The 23,921-nt window shown below is 45.8% G+C and overlaps 1 protein-coding gene across 1 annotated transcript in view; it reads left to right on the top strand.

Moving 5' to 3' along the window:
* The window catches only part of LOC119350930 (putative leucine-rich repeat receptor-like serine/threonine-protein kinase At2g19230), a 25,111-nt gene extending 12,549 nt beyond the window's left edge, over positions 1 to 12,562 (top strand). Inside the window, exons 8-13 of the mRNA XM_037618533.1 lie at positions 10,246 to 10,344; positions 10,523 to 10,791; positions 10,873 to 10,999; positions 11,215 to 11,283; positions 11,380 to 11,572; positions 12,187 to 12,562. Of these exons, the coding sequence (XP_037474430.1) occupies positions 10,246 to 10,344; positions 10,523 to 10,791; positions 10,873 to 10,999; positions 11,215 to 11,283; positions 11,380 to 11,572; positions 12,187 to 12,562 (1,133 nt within the window). The remainder of the gene's footprint in view (positions 1 to 10,245; positions 10,345 to 10,522; positions 10,792 to 10,872; positions 11,000 to 11,214; positions 11,284 to 11,379; positions 11,573 to 12,186) is intronic.
* The last annotated feature ends 11,359 nt before the right edge of the window (positions 12,563 to 23,921 follow it).

Raw genomic sequence — 23,921 nt, 5'->3', positions numbered from 1 at the left:
CGGGGGAAACTATTTTGACGTGAAAGGCTGGTGGACCCGCCGAGTTAGTGACTGGGCGCGTTCGTCGTCCTCATTGCCTTGGTTTCCTGTGGGAATCAATGCAAAGGTTGTCGCCGGTTAGCCTTTCATTGATTCCTTATGGGCGGCATAGTGAAGGTGCGCCGACGCGCGTCTCGCCCCCTCCCACCACGTGTACACATGGTTATCGCCCGCTCGCCGCCCACCCGCCGCTATAAAAGCCGCCCTCCCTTGCTGGTGGTCGTACACTCCCTTGCGACAACCCCTCTCACCCTCTCGCCACCGACGCCCGTCTTGCACTCTCGTCGTCGATGCTTCTCTCCCCTCTCTCCCCGCCGATGATCATGGTCGATCGCTACCCCGACGACAGAGCGGCGGCCAATGGCTTCGGCCGCTGCCACCTGCACGAGGAAGAGGCCCGCCTCCTCTACAAGGTGGACTACCCGGCGCCACCAGACATGCGGGTGCTGGGCTCATGGAGGCTAAGCGCCAGCGGAGTCCCGGTGCCACTGCCGCCCTCCGGAGCTGACCGACGCGCCGAGATCGTGCGCATCCGATTGTCACTGCCGAAGTGCGCGCGGAACCATCCGAGGTACGTCCCCGACAGCAACACGCTGTGGATGGCGTACTTCGACCGCCGCCACACCGACCAGCTCGCCGCCACGAACGGCACCGAACCCCATGGCCGCCTCAATGCCGACGGGCGGCGCCAATGATGAGACATCCCCGAGCGCACGCTCGAAACTATCCTCGAGCACATCGAGGTCGGCGACTCGCCACGGTTGGAATACCCGGCGCCCCCCTTCTTCTCTCGCCACCGTGGTAGTTCTTGGACGCTGAGGCGAATGGAGCCGGCGTGATGTAGGGCGGAACCCTAGGGGCCGATCTTTCACGTTTGGAGTGGATCCTACGGGGGAACACGAAGAACGCGTGGAAGAACACAAGGAAATCACGGGGAGGAACGAGAGAAACACTCAACCGACAAGAGATCAATCACACAAGGTCTAGATCATCGAAGCACGAGTAGCACGAGATACAAGGTCAACAACGGATGATACAAGTGGCGGTAGCTCATCTCCGAGAGGAGGTCTTGAATCCACGAGGGATCTTCCCGTAAAGGGGTCTTGAATCCATGGTGGATCTTCTCCGAAGAGGCACGGTCCCTCACGTGGAGTAGATCTGGTATGGATGAGCTATGCTCTATCTCAAACGAGCTATCACAAAGCTAACCCTAAAACGTAGGTGGAGGGGAAGTATATATAGTCTAAGGGGCGAAAGGGGTACATGGGCCTCGGCCCAGATGCTCTGCACACAGGTAGGGGAGGCCAGATGTCCGGGCTGGGGGCCGGATGTCCGGGGCTTCGCGAGGTGCCGGATGTCCGGGCTGGCAGGCCGGATGTCCGGAATGGCCTGGGTCTTCCAGATGCATTCGGTGATGGAGGGGCCGGATTTCCGGGAGGAGGGGCCGGATGTCCGGTGGCTCACGAGGGGCCGGATGTCCGGGCCTGGGGACCGGATGTCCGGGCTGGCTTGGCTGATTCTGGAGCTTCCTGGATAGAAGGGGGGGGCAGATTTCCGGGCGATGAGCCGGATGTCCGGGCCTGGCCGGATGTCCGGGCTGTGGCCGGATGTCCTGTGCCTGTAGTAGCCGGCTCTTCTTCCTTCTCCTCTTCCATGCTTCTGCGCACGCTCGGCCTTGGTCCTTGGGTTCTCCATGGTCTCCTCGGGTGTACCCGAGTATGCACAAGGTCCGCGCTTGATGTAGCAACCATGTCTCACGTGTGGAAAGTGAAGGTTTAGAGAGGAGTGGTTTCACCTTGTGTGCAATGGCGTATGCTCAAGGTGTCGTCATATGTCCTCTTGGGGCTCGGAGAGTAGTCGGAGTGTACATGGGGATGAATGTGGGATGCTCCGCATCATATCCCCCCCCCCCTTCGGAAAGATCCGACCTCGGATCGTGATCCTCATCACCATGGAAACGGTTGTCGTGGACGGACTTGTAGTTGGACATCGATGAAGGCATTGCGCAATCCAAGTAGTCCAAGGTGTCGCCGGAGTGATAGACATGCAAAAAGAGCAAACACAAGCAACACTCGGAAATACAATGGTTAGCGCACACAAAGTGTTCATCATGCAAGAATGAGTCCGTGCGGCAAGATAGTTCGTGACAAAGCACAAGATGCTTATCCAAAAGATGATCTAGGAGGATATGCAAAGCATTCATGGGAGAAAATGCAATCATTGTGCACACAAATGTGTTATTAATATGAGCAATGCAACCACGGTGCAAAATGATGTCATAATGGGATGGTGCATCAAAAGCATGAACATTGCAATGGATGCTCAATATGTGGGTATTATCATGCAATTGATTGTCTACAATATGATCATTATGTATGAATATGCCATCAAGGAAGATCACAACTAATTTGCTAAGGAAGTGAACAAGCTCAAATATCATGGATGACATGGGAATACAAGATGCAACAAGGCAATCATAATGTGAGTCAATCCATGCATGGGGTGCAAACTTGTGGTGAGTATGATATGTCCATCGAGCATGACATGAGGAAGCACAATCAACAAATATGGAGGTGGTGGTATACCAATGCTCGATGTCGTGGCAAGAGTGGAAGTCCGAAGGTGCATCCAATAAGTCCGAGCACTCCTCAATGTGAAGGTCCATAGAGCCAATCTCCAATGTCGCTCCTCCGCTTGCGAGATGTATCATGTAGATAACAAGAAGGAAACAACAATGAAAGAATGACCCATCCAATATGCATATTTGAGGATGGCTCAAAGAGAAGGAGTTCACCTTTATAAGAATGTCGAAAATGTTGGTGTCGCACATCGTGTATGCCTTCACATAACCAATATGTCTCATGACGGTAATGCCTTGTGACTCCTTCAAAATGAAAGAACATGACAAACACTCGGAAAAACAAATGAGGTTAGTGCAAATGAAACACCTATCATTCGTGAGGTAAGATACCCAACAAGTGTATGCATCATGCTCATCATAAGAAAGGACAAGGGAGCATTTCATAGTATGGAGGCATATGATGCAAGAACAACCAAATACAATAGGCTCAATCAAACAAGCATGCATCACAAGTAAAGTGTCAAAGTCTCTAAGATCAATAAGCATAGTACGGTTGCACTCAATACAAGTGGATATGAGAGATGCAACTAATGGAGACAAGAGGCAATGATCATGACAAATCAAGTGAGAGGCATCAACATATATGTCATCAACCCAAGAAAGCAAGTAATAGTTGAACATGGGTGATGCAATATAGAAAGCAATCATAGCGATCAAGTCAAGCACGCTAGTAGTGCGAAGATGCAACATACTAGAAGGAATCATGGCAAGCATGTCATGTGTGCACATAGTGGGCATGAATAATTCACATGTCATAGCACAAGCATGAAACCAAGATATGAGGAAAGTAGATTCATGGTGTTGGCAAGAAGTCCTATGTAAATAGAAATGTAACATCATGACTCTCCGAACACAAGAATCAACAATAGCATGAGGCACATGATAAACATGGCAAAAGCAACAAGGATCTCCACCAAGCATGAAAATACACATAGGAGTATCATAATGGTGCATCATGGGTAAATGCAATCAAGGGTCACAATTGCATGGCAAAGGCATAGAAATAAGCATAACATGCAAAGTGAACATGATAGTATGGGCATAAGGTGACAAGTGGTAGATAGCCCATAGCCGTGTGAGAGCCAAGTAGAAGAGATGCGCGTAGTCCTTGCGCGAAAGGGATGGTGGTAAGGATAGTCCACGGGATCCCAAGTGATCATTGCTCTCAAGAGCTCGTATCGTCAACTCTTGGGATTGAGAGGTCGACGAGTATACATGAGTACCTACACAAAACAAAGACAAAGATAAAATTGTGTGTGCATGGTATATGTACACATCATCCATCATGATGCGCACATGTGTGTGTTTGTTAGCACAAAATATCCAATGCTCAAATAGATGAGATGCGTGATATAAAAACATGTCATCCATCGTGATAGGTTTGTTATTATGTATGGCATAATGGAGAGTCAAACAATGTAATGCATCATGAGAAATATCTAGAGCATTATTATTCATGGAATGCATAAGGTGTACACTATCATGGGAATCATGCAAAGTATGAAATGCATCAAGATCTCCTAATATGTATGAGGAAGCTATGGGGGTCTCCTCATGAGCATTAGTGGAAACATCACATGGAGAATATTGACAACATCCAAAACAATGCATATTTGGAACAATTAGATCATGGCATGACATAGTGCATGAATTGCGCAAATCATGTAAAGGAAGCATGGCAATATCATCACATGAAAAACAAAAGCCAATGACCATCGTCTCGTCATCTATGCCATAAGTGCAAATGGGATTGATTTTAATGGGGCATGCATAGTTACTATGTTGAGATTGAAATGATGCAATATGGGAGATCTCACTCATAGCATATGACAAGTTCAATGGATTGTCAAACATGATGCGACCGAAAGAATTTTCACATGATATCCTATGGAGCATAGCATCACAACTAGGCAACTCAACATGCTCATCATCATACTCATCGTAAATAGGTAAGTCAAGGCATGAAGAAGTCTCACTAGCGTGAAGCATGGCAATAGGTGTGTCAACATCATGGGAGCAATCGATGTCAAGAGAGTCCACTAGTGGGACAAGAGAAGCACCATCACCTATGTTACCTTTGGAGCATCGCTCATGTGTTGTAGGTGAGGTGTTGAAGATCCATTCATTGTCATCTTCATCTTGATGGAACCATGTGGGGGTGTATCATCGTCCACCATGGCCATCGTCGTCTCCAATGGAGGAATAGACTCGTCAAGGATAGGCATGTCGTCATGTAGGAGACCTAGCACCAAAGAAGAAAACACACTAGGAGTAGAGGTTAAGTCGTTAGAAATCATAGTAGCCTCACATGTCCTCTCAACTACCTCACTCTCTAAGTGTTGTGGCTCACTCACTCCCTCAAAGATGCTCTCACTCATATGGTTGGTGGAGTCACTCAAATGGCACTCAAGCTCACATAGGATGTGTGGCATGCTCTCATATGTGGGGCTAGTGGTGGTCACACTCATCCTCTCATAGGAAATGCTCTCAATGTCACGTATGGTGGAGTCACTCATGTCACTCATGTGGTAGTGGCTCTCCTCACATGGCACTTGGGGCATCTCGACATATGTGGGTGTCGGAGAGATGTAGGTGCAAATATCTCCATGCGCGGTCGCGTAGCTTGACTCGGAGTATGAGTCCAATATGGGTGCCGTCTTCATGTTGTTGAAGAGGTTCGCACTCGACGCCATGGTCGAAGGGGATGGCCCTTGCTCGACAGTCTTGTCACCGTCTTGGTGTGGGAGGCCCATATGATGTGGCACCTCGTAGCTCGTCTCCATGACCGAAGGGAGTTTCCCATGCTCGACCATCTTCCTTGGGGGGCTTCCGAAGATGGAAGTGTCTCCCTCGCTCGTAGGTAGTCGCCTTAGACTTGATGAAGTCGATGTAGGCGTACTCGTGGGAAGTAGGCGAAGATGCCGTATGTCCAAAGGCGAAGATGACTTGATAGCACTTGGCGAAGATGCCGAAGTGGTGGTTGTAGCCGTAGCGCCTTCTTGGTGGTGGTCGTCTCGCGGTCTTCTCTTTTTCTCATGAAGCTTCGACTTGGCGTGAAGTAGGGCTTGTTGGGACTTGTGCATTTGCGCTTGTGGAGCATCTTCATGATGATGATGTCGTTGTCGTGCTTGAGCTCGTAGAAGATGTCGTTCGTCGTCGTCGTGCACATGATGCTTGGAGGTGACTTGCCCTTCATGACGATGTTGATCACGAACGTGATGGTGGTCGCCATGTAGATGTGGACGAGGACGACTTGCACTTGCATCTTTTTTGCACTCCGAAGACTTGTGGCTTGAATGTCGCCGCCTTGAAGATGACGAAGGGGAAGAAGACTTGATCAAGGCTCTAATCTCCTCCATCCTTGCATCTTGCTCCTCTTTATGTGCGGAAAGCTTCTTCTCGATGTGCTCTCGCAATCTTGATTGTGCGCCTTTTATTTGTCGTTGTAGATCAAAGATTGACGCTTTGGTGATGTAGTTGTTCACGCCATCGTTGTTGTCGAGGACCGGAGAGGAAATGCCTTGCCTATCCATCACAAGACTCGAGCAAATATGAGTGGGAGAAAGAGAAGAACTTATACCAATGTACCTTGACCGATGTTGACAATGAATCAATTTCACTCAAATGCGGACAATGAAATAGCACTATTGGTACCAATCCTTGTCGGTTCTCACACCTACACAAGTAAAGCTTATGGTGGAGCTCGGTGAGGATAGTGGCACAAAACTTTAATGCAAAATGTTAGCAAGAGTCAATAATGTTGAAAGAGATTCACAAATTCGCAAGTGAAACAAATGGACCAATAGCAATATGTGGCACACGGAAACACACACACGGATATATAAATGGGGTCGTGCAACCAAGGAATGGGCATAAAATGTGGAATCCACGGAAAATGCTCGTGTTGCACAACTCAAGAGAGACGCTAGCATGATTGCTCAATAGGCAGATACGGCACTTGTGCACAACCTATAAGATGCAAAATGGATATACTTCCTATCCCAAGTATGCTATGTATGTATGGTTCCCGGTGTTTCTCTGAAGATGATCCAAGATGATCGGATATGACAATCTTATATGCAATGTGGTATGATGCTATGGCACTTGCTTACAAGCTCTTTTGCTCTTTCTCTTTATGCTTAAAAGCTTTTTTTTCTATGGCCAGTTTGAACAATGCACAAACCAAGATAGCAATTGCATATATGCGGGAACAAACTTATGACACAAGATATGATACCAATATATGCACCACGATGATATGGTATGTATGCAAAGGGAAGTATGATCACTAATGTGCACAAGTAACGTTGCCGGCAATACTCAAATGGCTAGTCTCGATAGGCAAATAACGCAAAATAGGCTAGGGGTTAACAATGCAATGGCAAGGGGAATATACAATGGAGGGATACCACGATACCAAGATGATATGGAGGTTACCGTCCGGTGATGATGAGTAGCGGTGTTCTTGATGTAGAAACCAAGATGATGGAGTCTCGTCCCTAAGTAGCCGAAACACCTTGGGAAACGAAGAAACCGCGAACTCAAAATCTCAAATGTCAAATGTCAAAATGGTGGTAGCGGAAAGCAGTGGTGGTTTGCACTTGGCAATGCGGAAGTGAAATGATTGGCTATACACATGTCGGAGTTGAAGTTGCCGTTCCTAAGTAGCCGAAACACCTTAGGAGACACAAGCCACAACTCGAACAAGCTCAAACAAACTTGGGTTAAGTTGGGGTGGAAATGTATGGTGGGCACGTCTATGTGGAAATGGTGGTGGTGGTTGATGAAGATGCAATTGTCCCTAATTAGCCGAAACACCTTAGGAGACTCAAATCACTCTCAAGCAACCACTAATGCTACATGGATCAAAATGGGTTAGGTTGCGGAAGTCGGTGGTGGCTATGCGGATGATATGGTGGAGGGCCTAGACAAACTTGCCAAATTTCCAAAAATTTGATGGAGTCAAATGGTGTTGGTAGTATTTTTGTGGGAAGGGGGATGTCAACAGCTTCAAAACGAGCTAAAGAATGTCAAAATCGGAGTTCGTATGAATTAGTTATGGCCGAAACGGTGAAACGGGGAGGGTGGAATCTACAGGAACAGGATATTCGGGGGTTTGGCCGGATTTCCGGGGGCTGATGTCCAAAACCGCGCGCGAAATGCGCTCCAGGGGCCGGATGTCCGGGCTAATGGCCAGATGTCCGGGCAGGCCGGATGTCCGCTGGTCGGGCCGGATGTCCACGCTCCCTATCCGAGGAGGAACTCGATTTTGGGGGAGGAAATTGATGATTTCGGAGGCAAAATTGCGGATATTTCGTGGATGGAAAGTGGGGAAACTTGGGGAGATGCTAGATCCACTTGAAACCAAGCAAATCTACGGACCAAAATCAACAAAACATCATCAAACCAACAAATCACAAAAAAAATTGGGGCTATTTTTGGTAGGGATTTTCGAATTTAGGGAAGAACACAACAAAATTAGGCTAGAAAAAGAGGAGGTAGGGGCTCCAAATTCGTGATCAACCTTGCTCTGATCCAAGATGATGTAGGGCGGAACCCTAGGGTCCGATCTTTCACGTTTGGAGTGGATCCTACGGGGGAACACGAAGAACGCGCGAATGAACACAAGGAAATCACGGGGAGGAACGAGAGAAACACTCAACCGACAAGAGATCAATCACACAAGGTCTAGATCATCGAAGCACGATTAGCATGAGATACAAGGTCAACAACGGACGATAAAAGTGGCGGTAGCTCATCTCCGAGAGGAGGTCTTGAATCCACGAGGGATCTTCCCGTAAAGGGGTCTTGAATCCATGGTGGATCTTCTGCGAAGAGGCATGGTCCCTCATGTGGAGTAGATCCGGTATGGATGAGCTATGCTCTATCTCAAACGAGCTATCACAAAGCTAACCCTAAAACGTAGGTGGGGGGGGGGGAGTATATATAGTCTAAGGGGCGAAGGGGTACATGGGCCTCAGCCCAGATGCTCTGCACACAGGCAGGGGAGGCCGGATATCCGGGCTGGGGCCGGATGTCCGGGGCTTCGCGAGGTGCCGGATGTCCGGGCCGGAGGCCGGATGTCCGGGCTGGCCTGGGTCTTCCAGATGCATTCGGTGATGGAGGGGCCAGATTTCCGGGAGGAGGGGCCGGATGTCCGGTGGCTCGCGAGCGGCCGGATGTCTGGGCCTGGGGACCGGATGTCCGGGCTGGCTTGGCTGATTCTGGATCTTCCTGGATAGAAGGGGGGCCGAATTTCCGGGCGATGGGCCGGATGTCCGGGCCTGGCCGGATGTCCGGTGCCTGTAGCAGCTGGCTCTTCTTCCTTCTCCTCTTCCATGCTTCCGCGCACGCTTGGCCTTGGTCCTTGGGTTCTCCATGGTCTCCTCGGTTGTACCTGAGTATGCACAAGGTCCGCGCTTGAAGTAGCAACCATGTCTCACGTGTGGAAAGTGAAGGTTTAGAGAGGAGCGATTTCACCTTGTGTCCAATGGCGTATGCTCGAGGTCTCGTCATATGTCCTCTTGGGGCTCGGAGAGTAGTCGGAGTGTACATGGGGGATGAACGTGGGATGCTCCGCATCACGGCGTCCTCGTCATCGTCGGGCTCCCGCTCCTCCCCGTCAAGCCGGAGGCGCGGGAGACGCCGCTCAGGCGGCGCACCCACGGCGGCGCCCTCGTCATCAATGAGGGTGGCGTCTCTTCTCCCTTCTCCTACAGCCTCGTCAAGCCCAAGACCGAGCCGACACTCCTCCCCGTGAAGAAGGAGCATGAGGCCATAGCCGCCAACGAGGAGACCGGCCTCAAATGGGTGCGGGACGATTACGTCCGGTAGGAGATGGAGCGCCAGCGTCGCGCCCTCGAGGAGATCGCCGCCCGGCTCTGCAGCCATGAGGAGGGCGGCCTCGTCATCCTCGACAACAGCGACGAGGAGGTGCCGGGCCGTCCAACCCCGTCCGCCACAGCGACCCAAGGCAGGGTTGCAGCAATGACGGCGGCAACTACAACCAACTTTTATAGGCTTCTCGGCATGTAGAAGGCTCAAGGCGGCGGAGTAGTAGTAGTAGTAGTAGTAGTAGTAGTAGTAGTAGTAGTTGTTGTTGTTTCTAGTTTGTTTTTTAAATTATGTTTTCAGTTTGTACAAATATCAATGAAAAAGCCTGAATTTCCTTCAAATTTGTGTGGTTTTGTACGAAGTTTGGCCGACTTTGGTTTTCAAAAAGCGGCGTTTGGGGCTAGCTTGGGGCGGCGGTTGGGAACCTGACCGTCCCACTCCGATTTTATCACCGGTGAGCCCCAAGGCGGCGCTACTTCGAGCCCCTGGGGTGCCGAATGGCTGGAGATGCTCCAACACGGACCGAGTCTGTATTTCAGTGTTGGAAGGAATTTTTGACTAATATGCACATTATTGTCTTTTGTCTTTCGTTTTTGAGTTGTTGCTCTTATATCCTTGTATAATTTGTATTGCACGAATTTCTTGGTTAAGCTTAGTGATTCGATCTCTCTGTACTTTGTAATGACTTGGACTTTTCAGATCACCCTCCCTTATTATCATGGACTCGCCACTGTCCCAGACTGACATCTATTATGGTATTCCAATGGTTGCAGTACTAGTGATTCTGGTACTGTCAGTTGTAATCCTTTGCATCAAAATGAGAAGGCAAGGTAAGAGACCGTGCAGACACACATTTACACTCGACTCACGAATGGAGTTGTTCAAAAACCTGAAAGCTTTCATTGACTGCGGCCTCTACATAAAGCATGCATATTGGTATTATAGCACCTCATGCATGCAAGTGTTAACCGAAAAAGTAACACAAGTATGCTTGATTGCTTTATGAAGGAAGGACAAGTAACAATATCAAGCGGCAGAACGAGGCGAGTATCACGCGATCACACTCTCAGAACAACAACGGGCACATATCGTTACGGTTCGATAACCGTCGGTTCACGTATAGTGAATTAGTAGCTATCACAAATGGCTTCCAGCAAGTAATTGGCCGAGGAGGGTTCGGAAAAGTCTATCAAGGTTTGATGGAGGATGGCACGCAAGTGGCTGTCAAACTGCGGTCTGAATCTTCAGATCAAGGTGAACAAGAATTCTTGGCAGAGGTGAGTATTGATGTGATCAGCTCAAGGTCAAGTGTACTAATACGATTTAGTTTGTTAATACATGTTTCGTTTTGATTTCAGGCACAAACCTTGGCTAAAATTCATCACAAGAATCTTGTATCCTTGTTTGGCTACTGCAAGCACAAGGAATACATGGCTCTTGTCTACGAGTACATGGCTCAAGGAGCTCTAGACGAACATCTTAATGGTAAGAAAATTACTCAGATCATTCAAACTTCAAGCCTCCAGCAACATAACTACACCCTCTATTCCCAAATGTAAGACGTTTTGCCAGTCAATTACGTTTAGGAACAGATGTAGTAACATTTTTTATTAATATATAAATAGGTGGAGTTAAAAGTGAGAAGCATGCATCGGACAAAATTATTAATACATGTGATTTATCTGACAATATTTTCACAGGGAAAGACAACAACCAAAGTATTTTAACCTGGAGACAGAGACTTCGTATTGCCCTGGAATCTGCGCAAGGTAGGTTTTAATCAAGTTTTTCTACATGTCATTATACGTAGAAGGCATGAATTCGATCGTAATTTTGTCAGCAATGTCTCATGTGGATTCATGCAGGGCTTGAGTATCTACACAAGGGATGCAATCCGCCCCTCATTCACAGGGATGTGAAAACGTCCAACATCCTGTTAAATGCAAACCTGGAGGCTAAAATTGCTGATTTTGGCCTGCTCAAGGCTTTCAATAGCAACAGTGATACACATGTCTCCAGTGCAAGGGTGGCTGGTACACTTGGTTACCTTGACCCTGAGTAAGTGCACGGTTCTCTATTATTTCTGATTATGCTCCAAAAAACTTCTCACCAATTATAAACAATTGATGTACTATACTTTGGTTGTCTAAATGTTAGTAGAGTTCACACCTACATGCTCCTAGGGTGGTCAAAACTCAAAATATAGTCCCTTAATTCGAAATTTTCACCTCAACTTAGTCATTTAAGTACTCCTTCCATTCCTTTTAGTTCACGTTTTAGATTTGTCTTGGGTTAAATTTTATAAATTTTGACCAAATTTATATTAAAAAATATCAACATCTACACTACCAAATAAATGTAATATAAAAATATATCCTACAATGCATCTAATGGTATTGATTTAGTATTAAAAACTATGATATTTTTTCTACAAACTTGATCAAACTTTATCAAGTTTGACTTCAGTCATAGCTAATATGCAGAGTAAAAAGGACTATAGGGAGTACAACTACAGTTCAAAAATCTTGATTTCTGCAAAGAATCAAATTGGTTTATGTGAATTTTCTACCAATTCTTGTGAAACTTGCTTGTACAATTTTTTTTTTTGAAGAATTTGACCTCCATGGTTGTTCTTTATACTATACCCATTGATGTTTTTTGTACTTCTCTAGGTACCAAGCTACGTTTCAGTTGACCAACAAGAGTGACGTATTTAGCTTTGGCGTAGTGCTACTGAAGATAATCACAGGGCAACGACACATCTTGAAGGATCCTGAGCCAACAAGTATTGTTCAGTGGGTGCGGCAGCGCCTCGCATGTGGAAACATCGAGGGTGTGGTGGACGCGCGCATGCATGGCGATCACAACGTCAATAATGTGTGGAAAATTGCAGACACCGCGCTCAAGTGCACTGCTCACAACCCTATGCAGCGGCCCACGATGACTGAGGTGGTAGCAGTGCTGCAAGACTGCCTTGAGATCGAGGTTGCACACAACGATGTGAACGCAGGGATTTACTTGGCACGGCTATGGTCGGTACGACATTGACACGTCTAGTGGTGTGAGCCAGAGGAGGACTGAATTTGAGCAAGAGCATCTGGGCAAGGTGCCAAAGGTGTCTACTGCTCCAGCTATTATGTAAGTGGATTTAGACAACGAAGCCTATTGCCTTTCGTGTGCGAGTAGTTTTTGTGTTATCGAATTGAACAGTCTATACAGTTTAATGAACAGTGTGTGCATGAATATGTGATGAACAAACTATGTCGAGTTGAACGTTTTGCTGGGTTAGTAAGTGGAACCAGTAAGAATTGATGGATGAACGGTTATTACTAAGCTCTCTAGGGGTGGAAGCCTGGCCGTCACTTGAGCCAATTGATTTCACTGTGTACTTGATTTTGACCGGGTCTTCCCGTCGTGAGCTGGGCTAATGCTGAAACTTGGGCTGGCACGACGTCTCGCCAGCTGGGCTAATACTAACATTTTAGAAAAATGTGAACAAACTTTATTCCAAAATGCGAATAATGTTTCAAAATCCTCAACAAATCTAGATATTCAAATATATTTTTTAAACATGAAAAAAATTTCCAAAAAAGAACAAAATTGCAAAATATGCACAACGTTTTCAAAAGTGTGAACACTTTATGAAATTATGAACGAAATTCAAATTCTGAAAAAAACTTTGAACAGTAAACAATTTTTTAAAAAGTAAATTTAAAATATACACAGAACATTTCCTTAGTATATGGTGAAAATTATTCAAATACACACTGAACATTTTTTTAAAGTATACGGTAAAATGTTTTTCAAATGCATGCTGAATAAATTTTCTATACATGACGAATATTTTTTATACACACTGGACATTTTATAATGCACAGTGAACATTTTTCTTCAACACAGTAAACTTTTATTGAAACGTGAACATTTTGGGAAAATATTACCAAAAATTGTAATTTTTTGAATTTTTATTTTCAAACTTGTTTGAAACTTGAACAAAATTACGAAAAAGAGAACAGTTTTGAAATCATGAAAAAATTAGGAATATGATTTATTTTTGGAATTTTTGAAATTATGAACTTTTTAGAAAATTTCAAATTTATGAAAAAACGGAAAAAGAAACAGAAAAAATAAAAGGGAAATAAAATGAAGAAATAAATAGAAAATGAAAATGAAAAGAAGGAAATGAGCAGAAAAAATAAAAAGGAAATAAAAAAGAGAACCAAAAAGACTATAAAAAAATTGAAGTGGGCCAGCCCATGTGCGGCGGTCGGTCGCTTCGCTTCAGCGAAGCAACGACGGTCGGATGCACACGACGGCATATAGGATCTGCCCGAAATCACTAATTAAGGAGTACTCTTTGCGGAAATCACTCTAACTTCCCCAGGTTGCGACAAATGACGCGCTGCATGTGCGACACTTGTCGCAACCTGGGAGTTTTCCTTTTTCCGTAGATCCGTTCATTCAAAACGTTTTATCTCTTAAACCGTGCGTTTAAATCTCAAACCGCTTTCGCCGTTGGATTCCTCGCGTCGAGATCTTCAAAGCTAGATCCCATGTTGATAGGTTTTGTCGAACTTTTTTTGACGAAAAAACCGGACGAAAAAAACCGACGAAAAAACCGAACCGGAACACGGGGTTTTTTCCCTTTCCGAAAGAGGCACGCCCGTGCCTCTAAAGAAATCTCAACCGTGCCTCTCGCGGAAGCAAAACCGTGCCTCTCACGAAAGAAAAAACAGAAAACACGATTTTTTTTCTTTCCGAAAGAGGCACGCCCGTGCCTCTCGCGAAAGAAAAAAAAACAGAAAACGTGTTTTTTTCGTTTCCGAGGAGGCACGGCCGTAACTCTCGCGAAAGCACAACCATGCCTCTCGCGGAAGCAAAACCGTGCCTCTCGCGAAAGGAAAAAAATAGAAAACATGTTTTTTTTTCATTTCCAAGACGCATGGCCGTGCCTCTCCCGAAAGCACAACCGTGCCTCTCGCGAAAACAAAACCGTGACTCTCGCGAAAAAATGTGTTTTTTTGCACAAAAAAGTTATTTTTTCGATTTTTTTGTCGAAAAGCTAGGGAAGACCAGTGGAAAATGAAAGCGTAAAAAAAACCAAAAAAAACCGGTTTAAAAAGCCGAAAACGCGTGCGGAAAAATAAAAAAATAAAATTCGGAGGGAGCGTCCAGAGCACGACACGTGGCGAATGGCTGAGAGCGCGCCAAGTGGCGCTGATAGTTGCGAGGCTCACGAAGGAGCGCTCGTCAATTAGTTGCTCCCGGATCTGCCACGCGGCATGCCGGACAGCCGTCTGGGCATGATGTGCAGGACACACTATTTGCTGAAAATTTGTCTATTTTGGGTCAAGCCCAATAGCAGTTTCAAAAATTCCTAATAAATTCTAAAGGCCCACGCAATCCATTCGTGTAAGGCAAGAGGTGGAACTAAACTTTACTCCCATATTGCTAGTTTAGCGGGAGTTGGACCTCTTTATAATAGAGGTTCTTTCCCCACATATTACTAAACAGTAAAAGGGAGCTAGCTACAGCTACCCACAGCGATTTGAAGTTTTTATCCGTCGGATCATGCGTACGAACGCACAGGATTAACTTGGTCTTCCAGATTGTTACGCTAACTAGAAGAACACCCGTGCGTTGCAACGGGGCCACATTAACTTTAAGAGTTCAATATCAATTATGTTAATATTACATTTAATATTCTCATACATATCAAGTGACATTGACGACCTTTTTACCATCAAATTCTCACACACACTCTCTCCCTCCCTCCTCACTCTCTCCCCCTCTCCCTCTCTCTCTCTCTAACACACACACATATCCATCTTATTGGGTACGGGACCATAATTCATCTATTTCACACGCACACGCGCTAGTGCATAACAATATGGATTATAAAACAGGTTCAAGGTAGTAACAAGGATTCTTCTCATGCATTAATAAACAAATGTTCTGCACTGAAGACAAGATAACCAATTCCCAAAGTGCATCAGAGCATCACAGAACATTACTGGCAAGATAAATGCACGACGATACACCCGACTCATTTAATTAATATAATTAAATTATCAGTAAATTAGTCACCAAACTGCTCGGATGAACCGGAATAGAGCCAACATATATCATCCTAGACAGACGCAACATCAACCATTTACCTTGGTACTTTAGGGACCGACAGGAGGATGCATGTAGAAGCGCTTCTTGCCTGCGAATCCACAGTCAGAGAGAGAAATTGGAACCCATTCCCATCACCAACTGATAAAGAAAGCATGTAAGAAAATTGATATCGGTCCAACTTGGATCTTCGGTGATTGTCCGCCGGTATGGAGAATTTAGGAGGGTGGGTGCAGGGAGTGGCCTTGTGGATGATGGATGGAGGCGCGGAGGGATGTGGTCACCGGAAGGTCGAAAGCGGAGAGGGTCGGGCACGTTAGGTGGAGCCGGTGGTGCGCGACAACCGGAGGCGGCCCAATCGTGGGCCGCGAACCGACGATAGCCTCAGCCCATCTCTCGACGCAGCGAAGATAGAGAGGGCGGCACTGCCGGTGCTCGAGGCCGCCGCTCGGCACCATCTACATCGAGGGGAAAGAGAGGCGAGAAAGCGATAGGGTGACGCGGGGCTAGGGATTGCGGAGGAGGGTGGGGGTGTGCGATTTGAATGGATGGTTCTACCCACCGTTTTCTTGTGCGTGGCGGTGGAGACGGCGGCGTCCAGCCATGCAGGCGAGGCATGGGTCGAGCCAGGCACACGGCGAGGCGCAGTAGCAGAGGCGGGGCGATTTTTTGCTACTGAGATGCAGGGTGTGGGATTGATCGTTCATGTTCTCTTTTCCTTTTTAACGGGAGATGGATGCGATTTTTTCACGAGGGAAGAGATGCGACCACGTACAGATTCCATAATAAATTAATTAGGTCTATAACGGATTTTCTTTACAATGCGTTAAGATTTACGTGTTAGTTTTCTTAATAAAGAAATGCACTGATGTAGGGATCGATTGATTCGGATAAGGAAAGATAGATTCGTGATCTTTTGTATGTTAGGAAATTAGTGGTTTGCAAGGAAAGAGTGGAGAGAAAAAGAACCAATGCGACCACGTATAGATTCCATAATAAATTAATTAGGTCCATAACGGGATTTGTTTGCAATGCGTTAAGATTTATGTGTTAGTTTTCTTAATAAAGAAATGCACTGATGTAGGGCGCGATTGGTTCGGGTAAGGAAAGATAGATTCGTGATCTTTTGTATGTTAGGAAATTATTGGTTTGCAAGGAAAGAGTGGAGAGAAAAAGAATCAGTACGAGGGGGTGGTGGGAGGTGGGACGAATAAAAACCGGACGAAATTGGGAGGTGGGAGGGGGCGAGTAAAAACCGACGAAAAAAACCAACGAAATTGGGAGGTGGGAGAGAGGATGAAAAAAACAGGGGAGGTGGGAGGAGGACAAAAATAAACCGTACGAGGTTACCAACTGCTCCATTAGGAGTAGAGATTGTTTGTAAAAATAACATGCGACGACGACTTAGCGAGCGGATCCCCTTCAAAAAGACATAGCGAGTAGATTCCCTTAAAACTGGTAGAAATGGATACGATTGATGACATTGATAAATAGTGGTGAATGTTGGCATAATTTACTATCATCATGCATGGAAACGAATCATGAAGAAAAAGAATACTTCCTATTACTACACTCATAGGAAGCTTTCTAATCTCTGCTACCAAACAGTTTCTGCCCAAATAAGGAAGGAAAGTTATGGACGTGATTCGAAAGGAAACAAACGTTATGAAGATTAATTAATTTAGATTTGATCTTTAGAGATTGATTGTGATTGATTCTTTTACATAAAGACATTACTAAATAATTTGCATCAGTATGGAAAGTTCTGATCCGTTCAATTTTTTTCGTTGTGTGAGAGGGTGAAGTGAAAATAAACCGATGAAGTGGGGGAGGCGACGAAAAAAATCTACGACAGTTAACCTACGAAAAAAACCCGGACGAAAGTGGTGGGACGAAAATTGACCGGCAAAGACTACCAACAGCTCCATTAAGAGTAGAGATTGGTTGGTTCGATTTTTTTTGCGTGGAGGGAACTATCTGGGAGGTGGGAGGGAGTACGAAAATAAACCGTCTCGGCTGAGCGGGAGGTGGGAGCAAGTACCAAAGAAGTACCAAAAAAGACCGGGTGAGGTGGGACGAAAATAAAATCCGGAACGCGACCTACCAACTAAGACATTAGGAATAGAGATATTATGTAGGCCACGTAGAAAGCAAAGTTCTGCGGGCCGCTGCTCCGCAGAATGAGTTGCGACTTTCGTCTGTGGTCGGGCCGTAAGATATAAGGCCCAGTCCAGTCCAGGTTTCCTCTCTTTTGCTCAAGGAAAAAAGAAGTCCAGGTTTCCTCTCGGCGGCCCTATCCCTATCCGCCATCCCCGAGCTGCGAATTGCTCATCTGTTCCTCGATGTCGGCCGCCGCTGTCCTCCATGTCGGTGTCGAGCTTCTGCAGAAGACCTGCTTCTGCCCCTGTGCCCTCCACTGCTCCTCTAGACCTCTACTCTTGCTCCGCAAGCCCCCACGAAGGCTCTCTTCTTTACCTGCAGCGTTCTTCCATGGCTGCTGCGCGGCCGAACGCACCGTCAGCGTCCGTCGTCCGATGTCTTTCTCCTGCACCCGCCTCCTTGCCCTTGCAAGTTTATCACGCGTCCCTCCCCATTCCGTACCTAAAGATGATCATCCTGTCCCAGGGGAAGCGGCGGCGGAATCATGGCGATGAAGCTTGACGCGCCTTTTGTAAGTTGTGCTGGTGCTGGACGTTTGCCTATTTTTGTTGCAGATCTTTCTTTCCATACGAGATCGTTTTAGACCATCTCCCTTTCCACTCATGCGTGTCTGTTTCTGTAATTTTCAGATTATGACGGTAAAGCCAGCCTAAGGCTGTGACCTACTCTGTAACTTCTCTGCTTTAGATCTAAAGGAATACAAAAAATGAGGTCCAATGCATTTGCCGCTTATGGTGCTCTAACTGACTAGGGAGTTCATTCACATCATCATGCTTTTCTTGAGCAGGTAACACCCAACTTCTACTCCGGTTATTTTAATAGTACATCATTAGCAAGGAGCTGTTATCATTTAAGCCTTCTTATAGGATGCTGTTCTGGTGGTCTGGTCCCAGAAAGTGTTGAGGCAGTTTTATAGATTGTTAAGGGCTTAAGAGCATCTCCAACAGCCGCGCTAAAGCGCCGCGCGCAAAAAACCTGTTAGCGCGCGCGCTGCGGCTGGTTTTGCGCGCCCGCCTGCGCTGGCTCCAGCAGCCGCGCTGAAATGCAGCGCGCGCGCGCAACTAGAAATGTATGCATTTTTAAAAATTGAAATTTTAAAAAAAGCCTAGATAGATTGCATAGATTAAACGATACAAAGGTATTTTACATCCGAAACATAGATTGCATAAAATAAAAACGACAAACGATAAACATAGATTGCATTAACAAAAAAAAACTACTCTAAGTCGCTATCATCATCACCACTATCATCCTCGGCGGTGTCGTCCGAGGTAGATAGCCAGATGTCCAGCTACCGCTCATCGTTCGGCGTGAAGAACGACCGCCCACCTGCTGCAACGAGGTCGGACTGCGCATTCGCCAACGCCTTCCACCGACGCCTGCCCAACCGCGACGCGCGGCGCCTTTGCGTGTCCTCCTCGCGGCGCCTTGCCCAGTAGGCTTGCTCGTAGGCGACGTCCTCCGGGTGGCGCTGGCGCCAGTCCGCCATGACCCTCTCGTCCTCCTGGGCGACGAGGAGGCGGCGTTGCCGCTCGGCGTGCTCCGCACGGTCTTCCGCCGTGTTCAGACGAGGCAGAGGGGAGAGGTTGAGCGCTTGCTCGAGCGTGTACACATCTTGGAAGTTCATCTGGCCGCGCGGCCGGCCTAGGCGCCACGCCGCCGCGTCGTACGCGCGGGCGGCCTGTCGCACCGTCCCGTACGTGCCGAGGGCGAGCCGGAGTTCGCCGGGGCGTATCTCCACGGTGTAGCTGCCGTTGGGCCGCAGGCGGACGGCGCGGTAGCCGGACGCTCCTCGGCGGCGCGGCGGCATGACGGCGCGTCGGTGGCGGGGCGCTGGAGCGGCGCGTGGCAGAGAGAGAGAGGGAAAGGGGAAGAGATGTGTGTGGAGAAGGCGCGTGGCGCGCGCAGCTTTTATAGGCGCGCGCGAAGCCGCGCGCCAAATCTTGCGCGCGAGCTGGCGCCTTTTCGCGCGCGCGCGCAAACGGTTCCCCCGCGCGCTTGTTTTCCGCGGCCGCTGGAGCGCGGCAAACCGCCCCGCGCGCGCGTCGGTTGGGGCGACTGTTGGAGATGCTCTAAGGCAATTGTAAGGATCCTTCACTTATGCATCTCAGGCTACCTTGCTGCATATTGTTGCAGATACCAAATGCCACCCTTACGTGGTTGGTCCTCCACCTTCTTGAAAATTACCTAAGTTTCGCCTTGCCTGACGCGTATGTAGCCATTGCTTTGTTTTTACTTACTAAAATTTCCCTCAACGTGCATATCTTGATATTCATGATTTCAAAACATAATACATTGCAGCTCCTAACGCCTTTTATCCTAGAAGCTTAGTTTATTTTGTTATCATGGGAAGCTATAAAATTTCTTGACAATGACAACCATACTATTTCTTGACATGAGTTTCCAAAGTACTAGAATCAAGAACATCTTATAGACCAACCTCAAATTAGAAAAATCAAGAATGCATGATTTGACAAAATACCAGAAAGGAGAAGAAATTAGTTAGAACCATCAAATAAACCAAATCAGAATCAAAAGAAGCGTGGGACACTTCATCCGTAATCTACTCTGCAATCTATTTATCAGACATGCCCCACTATCAAGACTTCGTAATTTTTTCTTTCAAACTATCCAATGCTATACTATTCCATTTTTTCTGTAATATTTAATTCTTTATGTTGCTAAGATGACGAGCGCGGCAACGCGCGCGTTCAAGTTCTAGTGAGGATGAGAACAAGAGGGACATCCACGCGTGCTCCTCCTGCACCGCCCGCCTCGTCACGACGCAGCATGCCGCGCCGCCGGAATGAGCCGAGCCGATGTCTAAATTTTTGCCACACGGGAGCTGAAACGTTTTTCTGTAGTGGACACTGAATCCGAACGGCTCGCCTCTTCGGCTGAAGTCTGTTCGTTTCGTCTCCCTTGTTCCCTTCAGCTCCCGGCGCAGCCTCTCGCCTCCTTCAGTTGCGCCTATAAAAAGGAGGTCGCTCCTGTCAGAGAGACGCACCAGAACCACTTCTTCCTCTCGCCATCGGTTCCTAAGCACTGCGCTGTTGCTACGATCTTTCTCATCCCGGCTTGCGGCGTGCACCGCAGGTCCGGACAGTAAGCCTCCGAAACCACACCTCTTTGAGTCCTGTACGGGAGAAGGGTGATAAGATTTTTGGAGAGCGCTCTGCGTGACTACTGACCGGTTCATCACGGACACCGACGACCACTTCCCCAACAACCACTTCTTCCCCGACGTCGACAATCTCTTCACAACATGGCTGACAAGGATGTCGACCCCAAGTCCAGTGCCTCTGCTCCTGATGCTGTCCCGTTCACACGAAGATCTGCTACTCGAAAAAGGACGAGCAGGTAGTACAAGTATAAACGGGACCAGCGTGCGCGACAGCACCACAGGATGTCCAACGTGACTGCGAGGGAAACTCCAAGCCGGGCCCACCAGGACCTATGCGCAAGGAACACCATGGATCGCCTCACAATTGTTGGCATGGCCTTTGAAGTTTGTATGTTTAAACTTTCTTCGTGTCCACCCCATGGAATCATACTAAGCTGTAGCTCAATTGCACAAGTCAACGTGATCATCTAAAAGTGTTATAAAATAATTTATTCAAAATTAAAACATTATTTTATCATTTTCTAGAGGTAATTAAATGCGTAAAAACAAAGAAAATGTGAAACTTGCCAGAATTCAACTTGCACTGGCAGGGTACCATGTTTTCTGTATATAAGCTTAGGTAAAATCGCACAAGCCCGTATGACATCTGAAATGGCACATGCTTCACAAGCTAGACCGTTAAGCGTGAAGTGTCTTTACTTAGTGGAAACCTTCCACTTTTGAGTAACCAAACAAAGTTTCAAAGATTTCATCTTTGCCAGCACATGTTGGGCATATGCCTAGGTTATTCATTAATACTGAATAAAACGTATTGAAATCATATTTCTAAAAATAAAAATTTGAAGACATTATTTTTCATTTTCTAGAGTTAATTAATTGTGAACAACCCTCGTGAAAAAAAGTTAATTGTGAACAAAAAAAATGTAGACCTAGCCAAAAATCGACTTGCATTGGCAGGGTACCATATTTTAGGTATATAAGCATAAGTTAAATTGCACAATCCCATATGATCATCTCAAATTGTTGGTGCTTCACAGGCTACAGCCAAGAAAGTCTAGCGTGAAGACCCGGCCTAGACTTAGAGTACGTGCAAATGAATATTGGGGTCAAAGTTGTTGACATGGCCATATTTGAACTTTTGTGTAACCAAAGTACCAAACCAAAACTTGCAAGAAGATTTCATCTTTTCGAGCACATATAAGTTATGCATGTTCCTTGGTCGGTCACGGTCATTGAATAAAGTGTATTAAAATAATATTTTTTAGATTAAACACATTATTTTATCATTTTCTAGAGGTAATTAATTGGGGGAAAAGGAAAATGTAAAACTTGCTAGAATTTAATTTGCATTGGCAAGATATATGTTATGGGAAAACTAGCTTAGGTTAAATCGCATGTGCCTATATGATCATCTGAAAGGTGCTTCACAAAATAAAAAGTTTAGCGTGAAGTCTCCAGACTTATAGTGCAAACCGTCTAGTTTTTAGTAAGCAAACAAAGATTTGTAACAAGATTTCATATTTTTTTAGCCCATGTTGGGTATATGTGCCTTGGTTTGTTATTAATACTGAATAAAGTGAATTGAAATCATATATTTAAAGTAAAAATATTATTTTTATCATTTTCTTTTGGTAATTAATTGGGCAAAAAAAAAAGGAAATGTAAAACTCGACATAATTCAGTCTGCACTATCAAGGTATCGTGTTTTGGGCATATAATTAAGCTTATCTTAAATTGCACAAGATAGATCTAAGAGTGCAAACCTTCCACTTTTGAGTAACCAAACAAAGTTTCGTAACAATTAAGATTTCATCTTTTTGAGCCTAAGTTATGCATATGCCTTGCTCTGTCTCACTGATATTGAATAAGGTGTATTAAAATAGTAGATTTTAGATTAATCATATTATTTTATCATTCTGTAGTGATACTTAATTGAGCAAATTAAAGTAAATATAAAACTTGTCTGAATAATTCAATTTGCACTCACAAGGTACCATGTTTTGAGGAAACAACCTTATTAGGTCAAGTGGCACAACGCTTTATGATCATCTCAAATGGTATGTGCTTGACAAAACAGACAATTTAGCGTGAAGTGTGTAGACTCACAATGCAAACCTTCCACTTTTGACTAATGATTAATCAAACAAAGTTTCGTAACAAGATCTCATATTTTTTTAGCCCAATTAAGTTGTGCATATATGCCATGGGTTGTGAGTGATATCTAACAAGTATTAAAATAAATTATTTGAATAAAAATACCATTTTATCATTTTCTATAGGTAATTATTTGAAAAAAATTAAGGAAAATGTAAAACCCACTAGAATTCATATTGCACTGGCACGGTACCATGTTTTGGGTATACAAGCTTAGGGTAAATCGCACAAGCCCATGTGATCATCTGAAATTGTTGGTGCTCCAAAAGCTAGAAAGTTTAGGGTAAATAAAGAATATGTTGAGAGTTATGTTATCGATTGGGTATGAAAAATGTGTTTACCATTTCAGGTCAGGGTAAAGGTGGTGGATAACCTGGGATGATCTTTATACCCTGGAGTTGAACAAGTATGGTGAACATTTCTGACATGACCATGGCGATAACTAACACTATTAATCCAGTAGTGGACGTTCAAGTGGTCAATGATGTTCCCAATATAGAAGTTACATGCATGCATACTATGGCATGGATAGAGGTGCACTCACGTAAGGAAGATGAGGGGAGGCAGTTGAATGTGCATGGATTACCCAGGGTGATGGGCATGTGCGTGCATGCAAGAAACGACTTGCACACAAGCACGTTTGAGTCAGAAAATACAAGAGATAATCAGGATATGAACAGTCCGGGCTGGTTTAAAGACGAAACGGTGCATATTGACTTTCTATTCTTTTTCTTGCCTCCTAAGAAAACTATTAATGATGTAAATAGGCTGGCCGGATCATGGAATTATCTTTGTTTATGTGCGTTAGGTTGGGGGCCACCGGACGGGGCAAAGTTACAACAAAAGAGGTGG

The sequence above is a fragment of the Triticum dicoccoides genome, chromosome 1B (assembly GCF_002162155.2).
Source record: "Triticum dicoccoides isolate Atlit2015 ecotype Zavitan chromosome 1B, WEW_v2.0, whole genome shotgun sequence".
Classification (NCBI taxonomy): domain Eukaryota; kingdom Viridiplantae; phylum Streptophyta; class Magnoliopsida; order Poales; family Poaceae; genus Triticum; species Triticum dicoccoides.
The sequence above is the reverse complement of the archived record's forward strand: the minus strand, read 5'-3'. Positions and strand labels throughout refer to the sequence as shown.